Here is a 20,857-nt window from a genome sequence, read left to right on the forward strand (position 1 = left end):
CACCCAAAGTCAATAAAAACATAATTCCCTCTTCTCTTGGGAATGGGAAAGCACCTTATGTGCTGCAGTAAGATAAATCTTCTGAGATCATTCCTGGCGTTAGACCGTGTGTGGTGGCCATGACTTATCACGCTGCCCACAGCACTTGCTTAAGATGGGACCTTTCCAAGCCCTGCTCAAACGGCGGTGCTGTGCCAGCCCACCGCACGGGCTAAGCAAACTCTTACATTCAAGGAACATCAAATGAATAATAAGGAAATTACTTTGAATTTTTAAATCTGCTCGCTCCTGTGTGAGACAACAGTAAGCGTTCCGTGCGGCGCTGCAATGGGCTCCCGGGGGGGCGTGGGTGTCCCCCACCGTCCCCCCACCGTCGCCCCCCCGCCCGGTAACGGCGCAGCGCGCAGCCGAGCGGCCGCCCCGTCGGTGCTCGGCGCTGCGCATCCCCCGCCCGCCCCCACCGCCCCTCGCCCCGCCCCTCCGCGAAGGAGGGCCACTCCGATTGGCGCCGCGCCGGGGGGGCGTGGCCAGAGACGCTATAAGGGCGGGGCGGGGGCGGGGGCGGCAGCACCGCGGCTCAGGCCGTGCGGTGCGGAGCGGACGCTGCGTTCCCCGGGCGGCGCCGCCGGCGCCGAGCGGCCCCCGCGGCCCTAGTGCCCGCCCGCCGGACCTCGCCGTTGCCCAGCCCAGGTGCGCTGCGACCGGTAGTGCAGCCCCGAGGAGCGGGGAGGGAAGGGGGCAGCTCATAGCAGTTTGGGGGTTTGGCGGGGGGTGGTTTGGGAGGGGGCTGCACCGAGTCCCTGTGGGGTGGAATTTCTGAGAGATGGCGCCGTGCCTCAGTTTCCCCACCCAGCGTTAACGGCGTCGTGGGTGCGTGGAGGACGTTCTGGAGCAGGGCACCCAACAAGTGGGAGCATCGTTAGACTAGGGAAAGCTTCATCAGGAGCTGGGGAGGAGCTGGCCGTCCGGTGGGTGGTGGGGGTGCTGGGTGCCTCCCCCGTACTTGGCTCACAGCCCTGGGGGTCGGTGCTGCTGGTGTTCCTGCGGGTGGCGGGGGGCTCTGTGTCCCGCAGGCCCGGGGCGCTGCGGCTGCTGCTGGCGGCTGGCGCCTGGGGCCGGCTGAGCTTTTCCTTTGATGGCTTGAAGAAGGGATCAGATGGGGGGGGGGGGCATGGGGGGTGTCAGCCTCCTAGCCGGAAGATGCTTTGTACCAGCAGGAGAATAATGCAGCTCCCGCTCGGAACTGGTCATGTTGGGGGCCGAGGGGAGGAATTTTGTTGCCTGCCCTAGAACTGGAGGTTGCCAGAGGAGGGCTGTGCCAGCAGGGCAGGTAGGGTTGCCCCTGGCACGGGTAGAGGCACTGCTGGGGCCAGGCTGGCCTGGAACCCCTTGGAATCACAAAATTATTTAGATAGGAAAAGACCTTTAAGTTCATCAAGCATGAAAATCCTCAGCACGTGCCCCAAACTGAACACTCCTTTGCTACTTATGCAATCTGTGCCTGAGACTTCATAATTCCCAACTGTTGATACAAGGAGGGGAACTGAATTTCTGCAAGGAGGCAAAAATCCCTGTCTGGGCTTTGGGGAAGGTGCTGTGCAGGCTCGCCAGGCCTGTGCTCTGTGCTTGGAGCAAGTTATTTTGGCTTTGCGCGAAGCGCTGAGCCAGAACCCTACAGCCGCAGATGCGAAGCAGACTGAGCACTGTGAGCACTAGCCCTGTACCCAGCACAGTGCCGCGGTGAAGGTGGTGTGCGTGCCAAATCTCTTGGGAAATGACACGTTGAAACTCTTGTTGCAGCTTTCGGGGGGGGGGGGGGGGCGGGGGGAGCATGCTGCAGCCCTTCCACAGTGACAGCTGCCCCTTTGCTTGCAGGTTTTAGATCTGCACAAGAACCAAGATCAAGAAACCATGGCATCCATCCCATCGAGCGGCTCGCTCATGGCGACGCACACCTACTACAGAAGTAAGGGCACAGGGTATGGGGGTGCTTGGGCCCGGTGGACAAGTGGGCAGGGTGCGCTGCCAGGCTCGGTGGGATGTGGCTCCAGCAGCGAAAAAGCTGAGCTCAGGCATGTGCCTGCCTTCAGCTGAAGCCCCACGAGACCTGGTGGGCTCCTTGCTGAGAAAAGGGACCCCCAGCAGCCCCCCCTCCTGCTGCTTGGACCCTCCTTTGGGCCACTGCAGCCCCTGCCCAGTTGTACCAGCTGGAGATGGGTCTTGCAATCTCTTGTTAGGAAGGCTGTGGGGGAGGGGAGGTGGCAGCTTCAAATGCATCTTGCACTTGTGCTGTGGAAATGAGCTGCAAAACCAGTCTGGGCAATGGTAGCTACTGGTACCTCTCCAGGGGAAAGACTTTCTGGTTTAACGGATTGCCTAAATCAGAGGGAATTAAAAGTATTCCCCTTGAGCTGAAACAAGTAACAGGCTTCTAGCAGTTGGTCTGAAACTGCAGGGATTACATGCAGGAATCTGCATCCTCTTGGCCTCAAGTCACCCGCAAAGGCCTGCCAAGTGTTGCATACAGATGCAAAGCCATTAAATAGTGTCCTTGGGGTTGCAAGTGCTTTCCTACAAGGGTGTTCAGGTCCTTTTCTGCTACCTGCTTTTGCCCAGCTCATAATCTCACCAGTATTCCCTTCCTAGTGGTTTCTATTGACCTGGCATGGAAGCTGGGCAAGTACTGGAGCGAGATAGCGATAAGGCTGAGCCACATCACCCCCAGGGATGGCCACACCAAGGCCATGCTTTGCTTTTCGTGGTGTGACCAAGGGTCATTGGTGGCTCTGATGAGAGTGGTTTCTCCACAGAGCGCCTGAGCTCCACATCCAGCAACAGCTCCTGCGGCAGCTCGGAGTACTCTGGGGAGGTCATCCCCCACCCCCCGGGTAAGTGCCACCAGCCCCAGCTCAGGGCCATGGCGGGGACATTGCACCCAGCCCCTCCACTACAAATCTTACTGGAGGTGACCCAGCCTCTCCTATGGGATGAGACTGGGGTGGTGGCAGGGCACTCGCACTGACCTGGCCTTGCCCTGGCACACACTGTCCCCCCAGGTCTGCCCAAGTCTGACCCTGGCCACTGGTGGGCCAGCTTCTTCTTCGGGAAGACTACTCACCCAGCCATGACCACTGTGTCAGAGTCCCCAGAGAGGTGAGTGCGGTCCTTGGAGGAGATGAGACACGGGAGCACCAACACAGCACCCAGGGCAGCTGGGGACATCCCTGTTGTGTTCCCTGAGGCACATCCTCGCCCAGTGAGCGATGTCCTCATGTCCAGGGCACCCACTCCTTTGCTGCAAAAATAAATGCAGAGCAATAAGGGAATGCCTGACCCTCTCTTTGCTCTGTCTTGCAGCTTGGGAGCACTGCGTGTGACAACGGGACCAATGGCATGTGGCCTGGTGCCAGCCCAAGGAGCAGGACGGAGGCGTCACGCCAGCGAGCCCAGCTCCGGGCCCTCGGCATGAGTGGGTCAGCGGCTGCTCTCCACACCGGCGGGCACAGACCCCCCCCCCCCCCCATCCCCCCCCATAGAGTAGGCTGGCTGCTCCAAGGCAAAGGCACTGCTTTGTAAGAAAGTGCAGCAAACCCCTGACGATTCCCGTACCAGCCTTTTTTACTCTTTCTCAATGTAACTACGCCCTTTCCACACGGACTTTGTAACATGTTTTATTTACCTTGTACTCATACAATGACAACTAATAAACCTGAGCAGCCTTTTAAAACTCAGTGGGTTGTTCTTCATCTGCCGGTTTGGTGGGGCTGGACCAGGACGTGGTGCAGCCTCTGACCGCAGCAGCAGGATCTGGCAATGCTGCATGGCGCAGTTGTGCCAGCGTGACTCACTGGTGCGTGTGTGTTTTGCATGTCAGCAAGACCTGGCTTGGCTGTGGTGATGCTGCAAGTGCCTCCCCCACCCTTTCCTCCATAGCTGGCTGCACAGCCTGTCCCTGCTGGCGCTGAACTTGTTTTGCTCCCCAAGCACATTGCTGCCCTGACCTGCTCTGGTGCCTTCTGGGGTAGGAGTGAGTACCTGGGTCTGGTCAGGGCTGGAAAAAGGATTTGGGTGCAGAATTAATGAGGGAAGAGAGGAGGCTTGCTCAGGGTTTGTGTTTAATGGGCCTGATGTCAGGCTGGAACTCGTGGTGTGGATGGCAGCTTGGGGTATGCTGGGCTGGGCAGCCCTGGAGCCCAGCTGGCCCATCAGCTGTAGTGCCCTGAGGACTGTTTTGGCTGATTTTTTGCTTTGAATGGGTCACCTTGGCTGTTTGGCCCTTCTGTGATCTGCCTGATAGTTGGGAAGTGCTGCTTGATACAGCACTGAGAAAACAAGAGCCTGCAGGTGCCTGCATGCAAAGGGGCAAGGGTCCTGCTGGAGGCAAACAAAACCCTGGTGGGGGCTGATTTAAAGGTGCCAAATCCCTGCTTGGTCTGTTTTTAGCCCCAGCACGTGGTATGGGACAGTCCCTGTGTGCATCAGGTGCTGCAGGACCTCTGAGCAGTGGCGTTGTACAGCTGGCATCCCATGTGAGCCGGGGCAAAGGCAAAGTTCCCCACTGCCTGGCCCAGGGAGCAGCTGAGGTGGCTGCTCTGCTTTGTGTCGCTGCCCCAGAGGCATCCGGGGTCACTTCCAGCTTTGCTTCTTGTTTCTGATAGGGAAAAAGTGTTGTGTAAGCTTTGCCCTGGGCTCTCTATCTCCAGGCAACAGTCCTTGTCCTCAGGGCAGAGGGTCTGGCTCCCCTGTCCCTAGGAGGGGCTAGGGCAGCACTGGGACCCTCCGCTCCCCCTTGTGTAAGCATATGCATCCAAAAGGAATGATTATGGGGGGGTCCCCAGGGCCAGCAGCCTTGGGCACGTGGTTTAGATCCCCAAAGGCTTCCAGCACCCTGTGGGTGACCTCCGTGTCCACAGCAGCACATCACCCCACCACTGATCTGACATGGCTTCCAGCCAGGCAGCAAACCGCGGCTGCTTGGCACTGCTGGGGGTCTGCACCTACGCGTGTGTGGCTGTGTATCACAGGAGGCATGGGGCAGCCTTTAAACTTCACAAAGTGCAGGTAAATCAAGCAAAAGAAAATAATTTTAAAAAATCATTTCTGAGTAAGACAAGACAAGGCACACTGTCTGGCCGGTGAGCTGGGAAGTGTGGCTGTGGCACTGGCTCATACCAGCAAGCACACAGCTCTGGGACCTTGCGATGCCCTGGCAAGCCCCTTCGGCTGTTGCTGACCCCTGGGATGCCCCGGAGGAGCAAAGGGGTCTTATCTGCTGCTGGTTCCCAGCAGAAACCCCTCATTTTGGAGAAACAAATATTTTTTCCAAGCCTGCAACCTCAGGGCCTGCAGATTAAAGTGTAGATACACAAAGGTAAAGTCAATATTGCCATATTTGCTTGTTGGTCTTGTGATTGCAGAGGGTCCAACCCAGCAAATGTCCCCAGGCACCCTGGGACAGGCTGTTTCAGAGCAAAGGCACCAATCCTGTGTCCCTGGTTTTCAGCTGGGCGCTTTCCCTGGGCTGACCCAGCTCTGGGTGAGCTGCTCTGGCTGCCTGCCGCGATGCCACCAGCACACTGATGCTCCTTCATCCTGTTTATGTACACTGCGTGGAGGTTAAACTCATGCCCACATTGCTGTGAGGCAGGTTGGATTTACAGCAGTAACTACAGCAGCAGTGAGTGGCTGCCCTGATGCCAGCAGCTCCCTGTCCAGCAGAGCAAAAGGGCTTGGAAAAGCCCTGCTGAGTTAAAGGGGATTTTTTAAAACATATGTAAAGACTCACAGACCTGGGCTCCTGCTCTGCTGGGGTGAAAAAACAGGGAGAGCCTGGTCGCCCCGCAGACTGCACTCCCAGGCACCTTCATCGCATGGCTGAGAGCAAAGACCTAGGCATTGCCTTGGTTGCTTGCCTGGTGCTTTTGGGGCCTTTCTTGCCCCTTTGCAGCTCTCAGACATGTTCAGGAAAAGCACCCGACAGCTGGGCACATTTATTTTTGTCTTGTCTCCATTCCCACTGCTGTGGGTGTCAGTGTCTTTTCCCAAGTAATGAGTGATGGTACAAGAGGGAACAGCCTCAAGTTGTGCCAGGGGAGGTTTAGACTGGATATTAGGAAAAATCTCTTCCCAGAAAGGGTTGTCAAGCATTGGAACAGGCTGCCTGGGGAAGTGGTGGAGTCAGATGCGTAGATGTGGCACTTAGGGACGTGGTTTAGTGGTGGGCTTGGCAGTGCTGGGCTAATGATGATGTTAAAGGCCTTTTCCAACCCAAACAATTCTGATTCCAGCTCATCTCCCGTGTTTCGGGTCATCGTACTGCCCGTTGGGATGAGATAGCCAGGGATTCATTGGGCAACAGAAACAAAACAAGCAAAGGGGCTCTTTACATGCTATACCCCTCCCTGCGCATCCCCTCTTGCCCTTGGGCTTGCTCTCGGAGGGCCAAGCACCCACCTCCCATGGCACCAACCCCCCCCCCGGGACGGACATCGCCTCCTCTGCTCCTCCACCCCCACCTTGTGCCCTGTGACGAGACCCCGTGTTTTGACTGTTGATTAACTCACATATTTGGCAAAAAACAGCCGGTGCTTTCCGCTCGCTCTCGGCCCTAGCAGCAGCCCTTGTGCCACCCCGCCGTCTCGGAGGAGCTCCCACGGCAGCCGTGTGAGAAATACTTCCTTTCATTGCCTTCCTCGTGCTGCTTGGGGATTTTTTTATTTTTTTTTCCCCTCCAGCAGCTTTGCTTCCCCCTCACCCTTCAAAGGCCAATGTGGGACCTTAAAAATAGAAACAGACTGTGCAGCTCAAATACATCCTGTTAGCCTGACAGTGTTTGCAAATGCCAGTCGGTCAAGTTGAATCTGCAAACAGGGCACATGCCAGGCTGAAACCAGAGCAGGCAAATGCCTTTAACAACAGTATTTGCAATGCCCATTCTGGTGGGGTTCAGAAAGGACTGGGGACCCTGGCAGCTCTGCCTTCGTGGGATGGATTTTAGGAAGAGCTTGGACCCCATAGTGGCTCTGATTCTGGGGGGATGCTGCAGTGCACTGCCCAGGCTGAGATCCTGGGAGATAAGAAAATCCTTGGCTCCCTCCCACAACTCTGTCTACTTCAAGCACATAATGACTCAGAGAAATGCCAAAAGCCAGCAGACCGTGCTGGAGGGCAAACCCAAGCAGCAGATCCGCTTCTAATGCAGCTAAGGAGGAGGAAAGAAAAGCTGCTGTTGGCAGCGCCATGTCCCCCCCCTCCACACCACCCATCATGACATTGCTACAGCAGCCTGAGCTGCTCTGGGGCATGTGGCTGATGGGGCCAGCACAAGCAGGAGGGCTCCTACAGCCCTGCCACCCCGCTGGCTTCTCCAGGGACCCCACTCCTGCACTGCTGCTCCCCACACCAGCCCCAGCACCCCACACACCCCCTTCTCCTGCTTAATTTTTTAGCTCCATCTGGTGGCAATCAGACTTGCAAATTTAATATTCTTATGGCTGCAACAGCCCTGCCATACCTGCACCATGCGTGTCTGTGCTCTTTCTTGGCATGCAATGAACCTGTCACCCGCCGCACTCGGCTTCAGTCTTCAGTTTCTTGTACGAGGGGATCTGGGCCGTGCATGTGTGTGCTTTCTGCTGGGGTGTTTGATCAGCCTGTGAAATGCTTTTGCAAGATGAAGGTTTCCTCTTGCAAATATGTCCAAACAAACCCAACCTCTTGCTTTTTCCAGCTGTGAACACTCTAGCCCGGAGCTGCTTTCCCGGGCACGGCTGCAGCTCCTGAGGGCTCAGCTACTGCCTTGCCCTTGCTCCGGCTTCAGAGGAAGCGTGGCTGGAGCAGAATTTGTTGCATACCAAAACCACATTCCCACCTCCCTTTTCCAGGCCCCTTGTGCACAAAGACTCGCTCAATTATCAGCCAGACTTGTTTCTGCTGTTTTGCACAGCACGGATGCTGCTCAGACAGGGGGGGTATTGCACAAACTTTATTAACTTCGTATATTCCAACTCCGCTGTTGTTTCAGTGCGACCGGTCACCCCGTCTCCTGCAAACAGGCAAAATGGGCTTGTCAGGAGAAAACCCAAAGCCAGGCAGCCCTGGCCGTGCCAGGCTGCCTTTCACCCGCAGCACGCCGTGCTCCCTGCCACCGGTGCCCCCAGTGTGGCCGCAGTAGGTTGCCTGCACCAGCCTGGCGCCTTGGCACTGCTCCCACTGCTGCTTTTTGCTTCCGCTGCTGCCAAGGACAGCCCGGCCTCTGAGTGGGCTTGAGCAGGGGGGCAAAAGGTACTTGGCTGGAGCAAATGCTCCCCCCCCCCCCGCTCCACCCCAGCTTGGGCGGGTTAAGGTCCTTCTATAATGCCAGGCCTGGGGACCGGCGAGCAGCTGGGGGAGCATCTCTTGGCTTTGCACCATAGATGCGATAAGGAGTAAAACAGGGTGAAACAGTGTTTTCCTGAGTGCTGCCTCTGCTGCCCGCACCTGGGCTAAGGGGGCATTAAATGTATGAACCCAGAAACACATTTCTCTTGGAATAACTACACGATGGTGAGCAAGGCAAGGAGCCAGAGTGGAGCAGCCCAGGCAGGAGCTGCCTGCGCAGGATCCTTGTGCAAGCCGGGCTGCTGCCTGGGAAAGGGCTGGCAGACACACACTAAGGTTTAGTGCCCATCTGGATGCACAGAGACCAAAGAGTTATATATGTGTTTGCAAGAGTGGGACTGGTTGCAAACCATTGCTTGCTGGGCAGGGAGGGGAGCAGCGTGGCGAGGGTGGAGCATCCAGCAGTGCCCTGCGAGGACTCGAGGATGGATGCACACACATTTATTGATAAATACACCGGACACACACTACAAGAAAAATCAAGCGGAGCCTCAACTGAACAAAAATCTGCAAACCTTCACGTTGGCGTGGGGAGCAGCAGGGACCTCCCACCCTACTGGCTGAATGAAGATGTAAACTCTGGGTGATACCTTCACTACCATGGGGCTTTTCCAGACTGCTACACAGCCAAGCGCTGGCAAGGAGTTCTCACAACTCGTTGCCTTTTCCCTTGGCCACCTCCCTGCATCCTGACCGAGAGGGACCATGGGCTGTTTTCTGGGGGGGGAAGTGCTTTCCTTGGAGCCCTGTCAGAGGGCAAACCAGAAGGAAGGAGCTTCTTGGTAAGAGCTGGCCTGGGTGGGCTTGTGCAGGAAGGATGGTGGGCAGGGGTCCTTCAGGAGAGGGAGCTGAGCAGCCGTCTGTAGATGAAGCCCAGCTTCTCCCGCAGGGCCAGGAAGGTAGGACGCTCCTCTGTGTTGCCGTTCCAGCACTCCAGCATGATGCTGTAGATCTCGGGAGGGCAGGAGCTGGGCCGGGGAAGGCGGTAGCCCCTGGTGATTTGCCGTACGGTTTCTTGGTTTGTCATTCCTGCAAGGAAGGAGAAGATGCTCCTGAATCTTAACATCCCCAGAGGATGCCCTGAAGGTACACCTGCAGTGGGCCAAGATGTCAGCCAGCACTGCTGGTGTCTCTCTACCATGAGGCTGGTAGAGGAAAGGCTGTGAGAGATCATCCAGCCCACTCCACCTTCCTGCCTCCAGCTCCTACACCCACATTGCAAGCACTGAAAATCCCTCTAAGCAGCCCCCAAAGTGGACAACAACCTATTCGTGCTCTAGGAGCTGCTTCCACATCCCTCGTGGAAGGGACAAGATAACAATTCATGCCATGTTGGCTTTTGGGGACCATGGGCAAGCTGCCTGGCTTCTGGATGGAGCTGCACTGGATGGGGCTGGCAGCCCTACCTTCATACGGGATCTGTCCATACGTGAAGACTTCATAGAGCAGAATCCCGTAGGACCAGACATCAGACTTGAGGGAGTAGGTGCGGTAGTTGGCTGCCTCCGGGGCTGTCCACTTAACGGGGATTTTAGTGCTGCTGCTGGTGGAATAAATGTCATCCTGAAAAGCAAGGGGAGATGGGTCACGAGGGGTGGTATGATGAACACAGATGCTGCTTTTGGGGCTTTGCCGGGGCTGTGGGTTGCAAAAGGGGATGGCAGGGGGCGTGGCTGCAGCTTGGGGCAGCTTGGTGGCCTGGGGTGATGGGGGGGGGATCACAGCATCCCACTGACCAACCTTGAGGAGCCGGGCAAGTCCAAAATCAGCAATTTTGCAGGTGAGTTCCTCTCCCACCAGGATGTTTCTGGCCGCTAGATCCCGGTGGACAATATGCTTCTCCTCCAGATACCTCATCCCATCCGCCACTTGGCAGGCGATGTTGAGCAGGTGGGAGGTGCCCAGGGACTTCCCTTCAGGACCTGTTAACCCAGATGATCCAAGTGTTGGGGGCAACCTAGCAACATCTATTTTGGATGTTCTGGTTTGTAAGGAGACCCTGTGCTAGCAATGTGGGACCAGGGGAACATATAAAACCTTGTACTGGAGGTCTTGCCCAACTGTCCAGTGGTACTGTGTGGGAAGTTCAGCACAGCCATGTGCTCCTCAGGATGGGACTGGGGTGAGCTCTGAAGGGAGAAGTTTGGTCTCCTCCCTTCAAGAGGGACGTAGATGTGCTGGAGGGGCACATTCTTTGCCAGAGATGGGCAACAACGCTGGTGGAAGAGTCTAGAGAACAAGTCTTATGAGGAGCAGCTGAGGGAACTGGGGGCGTTTAGTCTGGAGAAGAGGAGGCTGAGGGATCTTACTGCTGTCTACAACTGCCTGAAAGGAGGCTGTAGTGAGGTGGGCATTGGTCTCTTCTCCCAGTAACAAGCCATAAGACAAGAGGAAATGGCCTCAAGTTGCACCAGGGAAGGTTTAGGTTGGGTATGAGGAAAACTTTCTTCCCTGAAAGGGTGGTCAGGCATTGGAATAGCTTTCCCAGGGACATGGTGGAATCACCATCCCCAGAGGTGTTTAAAAAATATGTAGATGTGGCACTTAGGGACATGGGTTAGTGGTGGCACTTGGGTGGGCTTGGCAGTGCTGGGTTAACGGTTGGACTGGATGATTTCAAAGGTCTTTTCCAACCTAAATGATTCTGTGATTCTCTGGCACTATGAAGAGCACCCTGTGCTGCAATGAAGATGTGGACATCCATGTCTTGTTCAAAGCTGAAGGTGACCTTCTGCCATGCAAATCTCCAGCTGGGCCTCTCAACCTGTCCTACCTGCAAGCTCCAGCTCCTCCGGCACCAAATATTGTTGGAGCCCCAACCAAAAACGAGGTCAGCGTGGGGGAGGAGGGGGGTGCACCCAGCAGAAGAACAGGTCTTGGTGGGAGTGGTTTGTCTTGTTTCCCTTCAAGACTGATGACTGGGTCAGGAAAAGAAAGGCCAAGAAAAATAAACTGATGGCTGGTGATGGGTGGCCTGTGACCTGTTGCTAGCTCTGCACATGAACAGAGCCATGCTGCTGGCCTGGGGGACGGGTCATTTCATTCCTCATGAAGGCAGAGTTGCCCAAGCTTACATACACTTAATACTTAAAGGGGGCTTGTGAAAAAGGTGGGGACGGACTTTTTAGTAGGGCCTGTAGTGACAGGACAAGGAGGAAAGACTTTAAACTGCGAGAGGGCAGATGTAGATCAGATACGAGGAAGAAATTCTTCCCTGTGAGGGCGGCGAGGCGCTGGCACAGGCTGCCCAGAGCAGCTGGGGGTGCCCCGTCCCTGGCAGGGTTCAGGGCCAGGCTGGATGGGGCTTGGAGCAACCTGGGCTGGTGGGAGGGGTCCCTGCCCATGGCAGGGGGGTGGAATGAGATGGTCTTCAAGGTGCCTTCCACCCAAACCATCCTGTGATTCTATGAAACATGTCCACAGGGTTTCTGTGCACTAGTGGGAGGTGGCAGACCATGGGTGAGATAAGAAGGAGGGATGAAGGTACCTACCGACACACTTGCCCTCCCAGGAACTGATACCCAGCCCATACAGACACCAAAAGGATCATGGCACTGTGTCTTTAGGTCTTGGGGTCACCCAAGACCATCTCCACTAAGTACCCATGGATTGCTCTGCGTTACCACTGATCTAAACAGGACCCAAACCTAGACTTTTGCTCTCTTAGGGTCCCCACTCGGATTCGTAGGGCCATTCTGGGTCACAGAAAGTATCTGCGGAGCAGCACTGCCCCGGGAGCCCACTCCCCATGGTGCCAGCATGGGTACTCACTGTTGAGGTAGCTGTGGAGGTTGCCTTTCCGCATGAGCTCAGTGATGATATAGACGGGCTCATCCAGTGAGCAGACAGCGTGCAGCTGGATCAGCTTCTCGTGCCTCAGGCGCTTCAGGTTCTGAATCTCCTTGGTGAAGTCTTCTGCCTTCATGTCAGCTAGGGAACAAAGCCAACATGACGGTTGTGAGCTACTTTCTCATGTGCATGTTGGAAGCTCAGCACCTCCAGCTGGGATGAGGACCTTTTTACTCCTAACAGCCCACCTCGCTCGTGTCTGCACACCCTATGTCTCAGATCCAAATACCCAAGATGTTTTCCACAGGGCTTTGGATCCCATTTTCAGGATCATATCCCCAGCAGGACTTGACATCACAAACCCATTTGACTTGATTTGACATAGCTTACCATGAACCCACTGGGCAGAGCCATTTTATAAAGGCACAGCCCAAGATTAGGTGGGTCCATAGAAATCGTCCAGTGGCCTCCTGCCAGGTCCTACCACAGTTTGCTTGATAAGACAGACACAGAGGCCAACAGGACTGGGAAACAAAAGGAGGTGAACGATGTGGCAGTGAATGAGAGACCCAGCTGGCCACTGGCCACATCTGCTCCTCCACCTACCTTTTATGATCTTGATGGCCACCGGCACTGTGTTCCTCCACAGTCCTTCCCACACCTCTCCGAAGTAGCCCTCACCCAGCTTCCTCCGCAGCGTGAACTCCCAGCGTGGGCGCTCCCAGCCATCCCTCTCAGGGGGGGTCTGCAGAATGGACATTGCATGCTCGGACCAGCCGCCTGGGCAGGACTTGCTGATGGTGCCTACACCAGCTTCTGGTGCCCACCAAGGCCTGGTGCCTACGGAGGAGTGAGCAGGACATGGTGCTCCATGACCTGCATTGCCCCAGGGTTGCATTGCGTTTCCATCTGCTAAATGTTCATTGGGGCACAAAGCATGGGAGGGGGGGGGCATCCTCTGCATTACCTCTGCTGGGAGGCAATGTATGCAAGGGGGGAGATTTTTGGAGACTATATGAAATATCAGGAATTCAAGTCATAATTCATTGCTCATCAGACCTCAGAGGTGGCTCTTCTCCATTTCCACCAATAAATAAAAATGAGTAAATGAATATGATTGCGTATTATGGCTGATTTAGATTTCAGCTCATTAAGCATTTATTTTATCTTGCACCTTTCAGTTCTACTCTTGGATTATTCACATGTTTAATTGTTATTTCTAAGTCATAACCAGCGGATGGAGTTCTAATCAGGAAATGAGTTGGCAATTTGGGATTAATACTCTAATTGGATTTATGAGTGCCACAGTAATTGGCATGAAAGCTATATAAAAGCAATGTGGTCTTATTATATGCTATGGAAAAAATGGGAAGCACGGGTATTTCCAGATCCAAAGGGATTTGTAACAATGTGGTTTCTTGTCTTTGAGGTGGAGAAGACATTTCAGAAAAGCCTATGCGTTCTGACTGGTCAAAAATCCATACAAGTGCTCTACCTGGCCTTAACATGGCTGATAAAAGGTGAAGCTGCCAGCTTTACTAAGGGTGTATTTTAAATTTAACTTAATAAAGCTCAAATCCCAAATAGACAGACTACTAATGTCTATTTTTCTCTCTTTTCTCTTTCCTTTTTTCCATCCTGGCCACCTTTGGGCCCCTGGCCAAGCTGTGCCCCGGGTGTACGCACCGCGGGGCTGCAGGGCTGCAGCAGGGGGCTCTGGATGACCTTCCAGTGCTGGGTGTAGAAGGCGAGGAGCTCCTCCATGTCGGGGAAGGTATGCCCCTTCTGGATGTAGAGGCTGCCTCCGGGGCTCTTGCAGATTCGGAAGTGGCTGACCTTTGAGTGGTTGCGCACTGCGGGGAAGCCCAGGGTGGGTAAAACTCAGCTTGTGCAATCGCGGCTCTTTCCCCCCTCCCTGCTGACTCTCACCCTCTCCTCTCCAGGCAGCCTGTCTATTAATTCACCTTAAAGCAACACAACTCACCCCTGGGGTATTACATCCCACTCCCCACCAGCCCTTTTGCTCCCACCTCCCAGCTCAGAAGACTCCTACCATGGGCAAGTGGGGCTTGCTTGGACCTCAGAGGTGATGCTTTATTAGCAAGGATGATTCCCCAGGCAGATGCACTGCTCGGAGAGCGACGGAGCTCATTGCTGCTCGAGGTGGATAAACCAGCGGCTGGGCCTCCTGCAGGCACGCCACCACCCAGGGGCGATGGGCAGGGTGCGGGGTTTGCTGTGAATTTCTTGGGGTTGTTTTTATGTGGATCTGGACCAGATTGTAACAGCACTGCCTGGTCCAACCCCCCCCCAAACTCAGATTTCCGTATGTGGGAGCAGCCCAGGCCCTGGTAATCTGGAGTGGCAGCATATTCTTAGACAACCCTCAGATCACAAAAGCCACTGGAATGAAATCCTAGGAGTCAGTGCCATGAAACCATCATTAAGCTTCCGTGAATTATTTATGGCTTTCATACCCTGGATGGGAGCAAAGCACTTTCCTTTGCCACAGTAATTCAGTAATCCGTATCTGCATCTACTAGCTTTCCCCACGCTTTTAGAAAACAGTCCTCTCACTTTAACAAGATGCTGTAAATTGCTTTAAACATTTCCATGTTTTTCTACCTGTGATGACCAAGCCAGGAGCTGCCCCTAAGGAACAGCCTGGTTCCTTTCCCTGCGCTAATTTTCTCTGGATAATTGCCACAAAATTACCTGAAAGAGAGTATTCGCCCTTGCTGCTCTCACTGTCCCGGACCAGGAAGGAGCCGTGCTGGTTGGGATGCGAGAGGAGGAGCTGCTCAGCTTCATTTCGGCTGATCTTGCTGAAGTACCAGCTGGGGGAAGGGAGGAGAGGGGTTAGCGTGGTGCAAGGAGATGGTGCAGACATGGGGCTGCATCTGTCCCAGGGGCTTCTGCACCTTCTGGGCCAGGGGGCGAGCAGCTCCCTCCCACCATTTGCCCATCCCTGGCAGCCACCAACCGAGTGGCACAGCAGCCCGTGGGTGCCTCAGAGCCTGTGAATGTGGCTGCCACGCACACTGCTGCCAGCCTGCAACAGGGCTGCTTCCTTGGATTAGTTTTGCAGGCACTTGCAGCTTGCTGACTGTGAACTATTTCCTCCAGAAGTGGCTGGTCACCAGTGCATCAAGCTGGCCAGGTCTCAGCTCCATCCCAAAATCAGGAGGTTTACAGTGTGGCTTGGTGCAGCACCTGGGCTGACAGCCTGCAGTAAATAAAACACCAACCACCTAGTGCTGCGTGGAAGATGCTCTGGTGGGGTTGCACCCATGTGTCCTGCTACGAGAACAACAGCTACAGGCACAGGATCGCTTTGTGTTTCTTGACATGCAGCTCACGGACACAACCAGCTCTCAGAGCGCGTGAGCGAATTGCATCAATGAAAACATCTCTGGGAATTGCCCTTCGGTGCTCCAGACATGGTAGCACTGGTTGGGGACCTCAGCAGCACCAAGTCAGGAGGAAGGACCCAGCCAAACCCCTCTTCTGTGCCCGATCAGCACCGAGATTCATCACCAAATCTCCAGCAAGAAAAGGCAGGTTGGCTGGCCAGGTCCCAACTCGGCGGGATGCACAGCAGCGTGGGGAAGGGGCTGCTTCACCCAGCCTGACACAGCCAGGATGTGAGAAACCGAAGGTTTCATCATTAGCTGGGATCGCCAGTGTCTGGGAAACCGTGCAGGAAATTATATGTGATGGGGTTACAGCAGCTGAACAAATCACCACCCAGCTCCGACCTGCGGCTCCGCAGAGTCTGTGCACTTGCAGCTTGCTCCGGCTGCAAAGCCCTGCACGTTTGCTGCCAACCGCCCTCCCTGTGGCATCCCCCTCACCTCTGTCCTCGGGATGGGGCTGGGCACAGGCTGGGCATGCACACACACACCAGCACACTCAGCTGTAGCCTGCCCAAGTGTTCTGTGCAATGGGTCTGAAGCAGCGAGTTGACCCCACGGTCCTCACTGATGCGGTCCCAGTACGGTGCAAACCAGACTAGATTTGCCTTTCTGCAAAGCGCGTGCAGGTAGGTGAGGGAGGGAGGGTGTCTCCCATCCCGCCAGCTGCAATCACTGCCCCTGCACATCCAGGCCCCTTCCCAGGCTCCCCCCACTCCTTTCCTTTACCCCCACCCCCAGGCAGCACAGGGTGAGCACAGGGGGGAGCCTGCAGGGTGATCACACCCACCCCGTCCATGCGCTCCCCGTGACTCAGGGCCTGGTACAGAGGGAGCAGCAGTGTCTCGGGGCGCTTTGCCTAGCGTGTCAGGACCAGGCTGCCTTATGCAACGTTGTGCCTGGGCTTTCCCCAGCTGAGAGAAGGCTGAGACATCAAGCCAAGCTCCGTGTCAGGTGGGAGAGGCACTGACGGGGAGGGAGCCCCCAGTCCCAAATGAGCAGGAGCTGGAGAGCAGCACCACCGCCATGGCTTGGAGCTACAGAGCTTTGGGCTTCCTAGTAGGTCCCAGCCCAAACTGCTTCTCCCCATGCTCCTGAGCCCTTTGGAGCTGGCAGGGCTCAGGTACAAGCTTCCCCAGCTCCCACCCTCCCTGCTGCATGCCCTTTAATGCAGGCAAGAGGGAGAGGTGCTGGAGCAAGCAGAAGCCCATTTATTCAGCACCGTAGCTGCATCCATTCACACATCGCACCACATGCCAGCCCAGATCCACCCTATCGTGTGCAAGGGTGATGCACCCAAGAAGGGGGACCAGCATCTCTGCCCTTTGACACACCCCTCAGCCCTTGCTGTGCTCAATACTTTCATCCCGCTGCTGGGAGCTGCAGGAGTTTCATGGCAGGGATGCCCGGAGGAGGGCAGATCCCCACCCGGTCCCACCACCACTGATGGCTAAAGTAGGGGACAAGGAACTCATGCTCCCTGCTGTCGCAGAGGGTGAGTGCTGCCTTTCCCTGTGCAGGGACATGCTACCCTGTCCAGCATCCATCCCGCTACAGGTCCGGAGCATCAGATACTTACGGCTGGTGAGCAGAGGTGCCTTGGCTGAGGCTGGCCACATACGCAGCAGGAACGTACCCCATGGCCGGTTCCCCCAGCAGCCGCCGGGCGAAGACATACTCTCCTTCTTCTCTGAGGACACGCAGTTTGTCCCCTGCACTTACGCTCAGTTCCTCCGCGCTCCGGGCTGTGAAAGCGTATAAAGCGATAAAGAGAGACGACTTGGGGATGAAGGAAATGGAGTTCGGCTCAGAGTGCAGCGAAACGGAATCAGAACCAAGATACCCCAGCGAGCAGCTCTCCGGCACGGAGCGGGGACGGAGCTTGTTCCAGAATGATGTCAGGAAGGTCAAACGCTTCCGTACAAACTGCTCCATCCCTGGCAGAGGCAGTGGATGCGGTGGTCTATGCCACCGCGCTTCTCCAGGCTGGAGGACAGGGCGATCCCAGGCTCATGCTGCCGGCCGGGAGGCTCATGCTGCTGTCCCGCGTCCCTCGCACGCGTCTGGGTGCTCGCTGGCCCTTCCCGGCGAACTTCCTATTTCTGAAAGTGAAACTGGTTGATCTGGTGAGACGAGTCTGCAGGTGGGACGAGTCTGCAGGCAGGAGTCCCACGCTCAGACCCACGGGCACATCTGGGAGACAGGCACAGCTGGAGCCAGCCTCACCGCTCTCGAAGGAGAATGGCTTTTTTTTTTTTTTTTTTTTTTAATTATTGTTTTAAAGTGTGCTCTCCTGCTTGTTACCAGAGCACCGGTAAACACAGCTCTCTGTTCTTCAAGCAGCTCTTGTGACAAGTGGCTGGCTCCAGCTAATAGTCTTGATCTCACTTGTGTGGGAGGGTATTTTTTTTTCCATAGGAAAATAATTGCATGCACAAATGTGAGAGATTTAAAACAGAATTAAGTAAACCTTAAGAGAGATCTGAAGTGGTTTGTGTATTTGCTGGGTGGATATTGTGGAGTTTATAACACCAGATCCTTTTCCCTTTTGGTCTGCAAAGACCTCCCAGGATTAACCCACTAAAGTATCTGCCTCCTCCCACTAATTCCCCATTGCAGAGGATGTCTAGGGAATCCACTTCCCAGATCCACCAGGATCTGGTGCTGGCTCAGCCTCCAGCAGAGATGGGTGCCCCTCAGCATCAGGAGGTCCTTGTCCAATGCAGGGTGCGGACCAGCCCCAGGCACCTGTGGTGTCCGGAGCAGAGCCCTGGCACACAACCCCGGCTGCAGCTGCACCAGCATACCCACGCGCCTCACCATCCTGGTCCTGCTCGGACACAGACACGCTAGCACTGCCCTGCTGAACCCCAGCGACCGCAGGCATCGGCAAAGGACCGAGATCTCCACCTCACATCTTGCACACGCACTTTAAGCCACCCAAAGATCACTGCTCCGGTGAGAAACTCCCAACTCCAGACCCCCCAGCCCCTGCTTGGGTTTTATCATTTAACTGTTCTGTCTAATTAGTGGGAGTTTTGTGCCTGGCAACTCCGCTCCTGGCCTTGAGCCCATTATTTCGATCCTCCTCTGCTTGTAATTGGTCTGGGTACCTCATTTTGGGTGTGCGGTTGGGTTTTGAAAGAGGCTGCTTAAAGAAAAAGATGGAAAATTAATTGTAGGGGTCTAGGCTGCAGACTGCAACCGTGTAGTGTGTAAAGAGCAAACAGGACCCATTGCATGGTCAGCAGCTCGAGGCCTGCTGTGTCCTGCATCCTGGGTGCCCCATGATGCCCAAACAACTTGCAAAAGGTGGATTTCAATATCTGGGTTTGGGAGTCAGCAATTCACCCTCTCCCAGGCAAAGAAGCCCAGGGCAGAGGGCAGGAGCACAGAGCCCTTCGTGTTGCTGCACAGATGGCAACTAGGAAAAAAGGGAGTCTTTAATAAAATATTCTACTCCCTACTTACCAAAGCAGCACCTGAATAGATGGGTATTTCCGCCAAGATCTTTCCCCACCGGCCCAGCACACAGCCTCGCCCTTGGTGGCACGCAGGGATGTGTGATTTCTTTGTGCATTCTTCCCTCTTTGGCACAGGGAGGGAAAGAGGGGATGAAGCACAGGAGGGTTTGCAACACATGGGGAAGGGACATCCCCTCTGCTGTCCTTCTGCAGTGCTCCTGACAAGTCTGCTCCTCACGTCACACTCCATTAGGAGGAAAATGGACTGTTTGGTTATGCACTTAGAGATTACCCGAAGGGATCGAGCACCGAATGTTTATGCCTTACTGTTTTGAATGAGGACTTTGTAAACTTCTGCTCTGCAGGAGAGTGGAGACTGATTTACCTTTATTGACCTTTACCAGACTAGATTCTTCAGTGGTACAAGCGATAGACAAGTGCAGCTGATTTATAACACGCAAGGCTTTGGATCTTGATTTGCACCTAAATGAAAGAGTACTTCAAAATGACAAACATCCCTGAGGACTAAATACTGCCTCTGAGCTGAACTTCCCAGACATGCATAACACACACTCATCACTGCAAACCCGTGTCTGCACAGGACCCATGCACAGCTCAGAGTCCCACGCCAGGAAATAGCTGATAAATCACAACCTTTTTCTAGTATCTTTTTTTTTTATTTTCCTATTAAGTTCCAGGAGCATCCCTGCTGCTTTGAATCCCTTTGGTACTATAAAACACCTAAAAATAAAACAAGAAGAAAAGAGAAAGCATGTTCATAAAAGTTTCTGGTCCTTGTACTGTGGGAAGGAAGGTGGGAGGGTGCAGGAAAAGTGAGAAAGATAAGGAAGGCACAGATATCTGATGGATCAAGTATTTTCTCTTCAGTCCCTGTGACCAGCTTATAAGGATGTATTAAAAACCAACCTGTCCACAGATCTGGGGCTATGGTGGATACACAGGGACTTCAGTTCTAGCACCACTAAAAAGCCCGTCTGAAGAGCAACAAAACCATAAGACCTGTTCCGTAGAGCTGGTTACACAGTCCTGGTTTAGTTGCAGAGCACCTGGGAGCAATAAACACAAACAGCACTTTGCATTCATCCATGTGTCAAATACTGCACATCGTGTTCTCCCAAACTAATTGACAGAAACCAGCAGCTCCCCTCCACTAATGAGCGCGGCCATTGCACCTAATTATCTGAGGTTCTGTTCCAGGTCCTGTTACGTTTACACTCAAAATACATTTTCTAGCAAAGAGCGTTTTGCAGGGTGGGGGGAGGAAGAAAAGCATAAATCCAATTAAAACCCTAAAGGGGCAGAAAGGTGGAGAATGCTGGTCAGGCCAAGGAAAATGTTTTTGAGCACTGGGCACGTAACAGTAGGTCACTCGCAGGGGCACGTAACCGAGGATGCCCCACTGGTTACCCAAGGACTGGCAAAGCACAACGGCTGGTCACGGCGCTGTGGGTGGCCGCAGTCTGCTGCATCTGGCACCCCATCCCAAAGCACCCAAATTGCCAGGAGACCTCCGCGAGCCTTGGCTTCACCTCCTCGCTGCTGGCAGGGACTGCAAGCCCAGTCCCCACGGTGCTCGCCAGGGCCCCAAGGTTCCTCTTGCCCTTTCTGTTGGCATGGGAAGATGGCTGGGGGGTTGTTTTGCATTTCATGTTTGTTGTTTGTTTGGGGTTTTTTTTAAGACTTCTGCAGATGCTTCCTGGCACCATGGTGCATTTGAGAAAGGTTTTGCCTCTTAATGAGTTGTTTCGGTTAGGTGCCCATGGGACATTTCAGGCAAGGGGTGGCAGATAA

The 20,857-nt window shown here is 54.8% G+C and overlaps 2 protein-coding genes across 2 annotated transcripts; one reads left to right on the plus strand and one right to left on the minus strand.

Moving 5' to 3' along the window:
• Positions 1-537: 537 nt before the first annotated feature.
• Positions 538-3,731, plus strand: PPDPF (pancreatic progenitor cell differentiation and proliferation factor). Its single transcript, XM_056353402.1, has 5 exons — positions 538-690; positions 1,876-1,966; positions 2,811-2,888; positions 3,057-3,153; positions 3,358-3,731. Exons 2-5 carry the CDS (start codon positions 1,912-1,914, stop codon positions 3,467-3,469), a joined length of 342 nt encoding a protein of 113 aa, XP_056209377.1. The 5' UTR covers positions 538-690; positions 1,876-1,911; the 3' UTR covers positions 3,470-3,731.
• Positions 3,732-8,805: 5,074 nt separating this feature from the next.
• SRMS (src-related kinase lacking C-terminal regulatory tyrosine and N-terminal myristylation sites) lies at positions 8,806-17,516 on the minus strand. Its single transcript, XM_056353397.1, has 8 exons — positions 17,161-17,516; positions 14,884-15,005; positions 13,855-14,021; positions 12,775-12,913; positions 12,151-12,309; positions 10,120-10,301; positions 9,786-9,942; positions 8,806-9,408 (listed from the first exon to the last, which is right to left on the minus strand). Exons 1-8 carry the CDS (start codon positions 17,514-17,516, stop codon positions 9,215-9,217), a joined length of 1,476 nt encoding a protein of 491 aa, XP_056209372.1. The 3' UTR covers positions 8,806-9,214.
• Positions 17,517-20,857: the final 3,341 nt, after the last annotated feature.

This window comes from Falco biarmicus, chromosome 10 (assembly GCF_023638135.1).
Source record: "Falco biarmicus isolate bFalBia1 chromosome 10, bFalBia1.pri, whole genome shotgun sequence".
Lineage (NCBI taxonomy): Eukaryota > Metazoa > Chordata > Aves > Falconiformes > Falconidae > Falco > Falco biarmicus.

What these genes read in the sequence shown, in the direction of transcription:
- PPDPF (XM_056353402.1), top strand. Translation starts at nt 1,912, where the DNA reads ATGGCATCCATCCCATCGAGCGGCTCGCTCATGGCGACGCACACCTAC. An exon ending in GACGCACACCTACTACAGAA is followed by an intron (nt 1,967 to 2,810) that starts GTAAGGGCACAG and finishes GTTTCTCCACAG; the next exon opens with AGCGCCTGAGCTCCACATCC. An exon ending in GGTCATCCCCCACCCCCCGG is followed by an intron (nt 2,889 to 3,056) that starts GTAAGTGCCACC and finishes CTGTCCCCCCAG; the next exon opens with GTCTGCCCAAGTCTGACCCT.
- SRMS (XM_056353397.1), bottom strand. Translation starts at nt 17,516, where the DNA reads ATGGAGCAGTTTGTACGGAAGCGTTTGACCTTCCTGACATCATTCTGG. An exon ending in GGCCATCAAGATCATAAAAG is followed by an intron (nt 12,310 to 12,774) that starts GTAGGTGGAGGA and finishes TTTGTTCCCTAG; the next exon opens with CTGACATGAAGGCAGAAGAC. An exon ending in GACTTGCCCGGCTCCTCAAG is followed by an intron (nt 9,943 to 10,119) that starts GTTGGTCAGTGG and finishes CTTGCTTTTCAG; the next exon opens with GATGACATTTATTCCACCAG.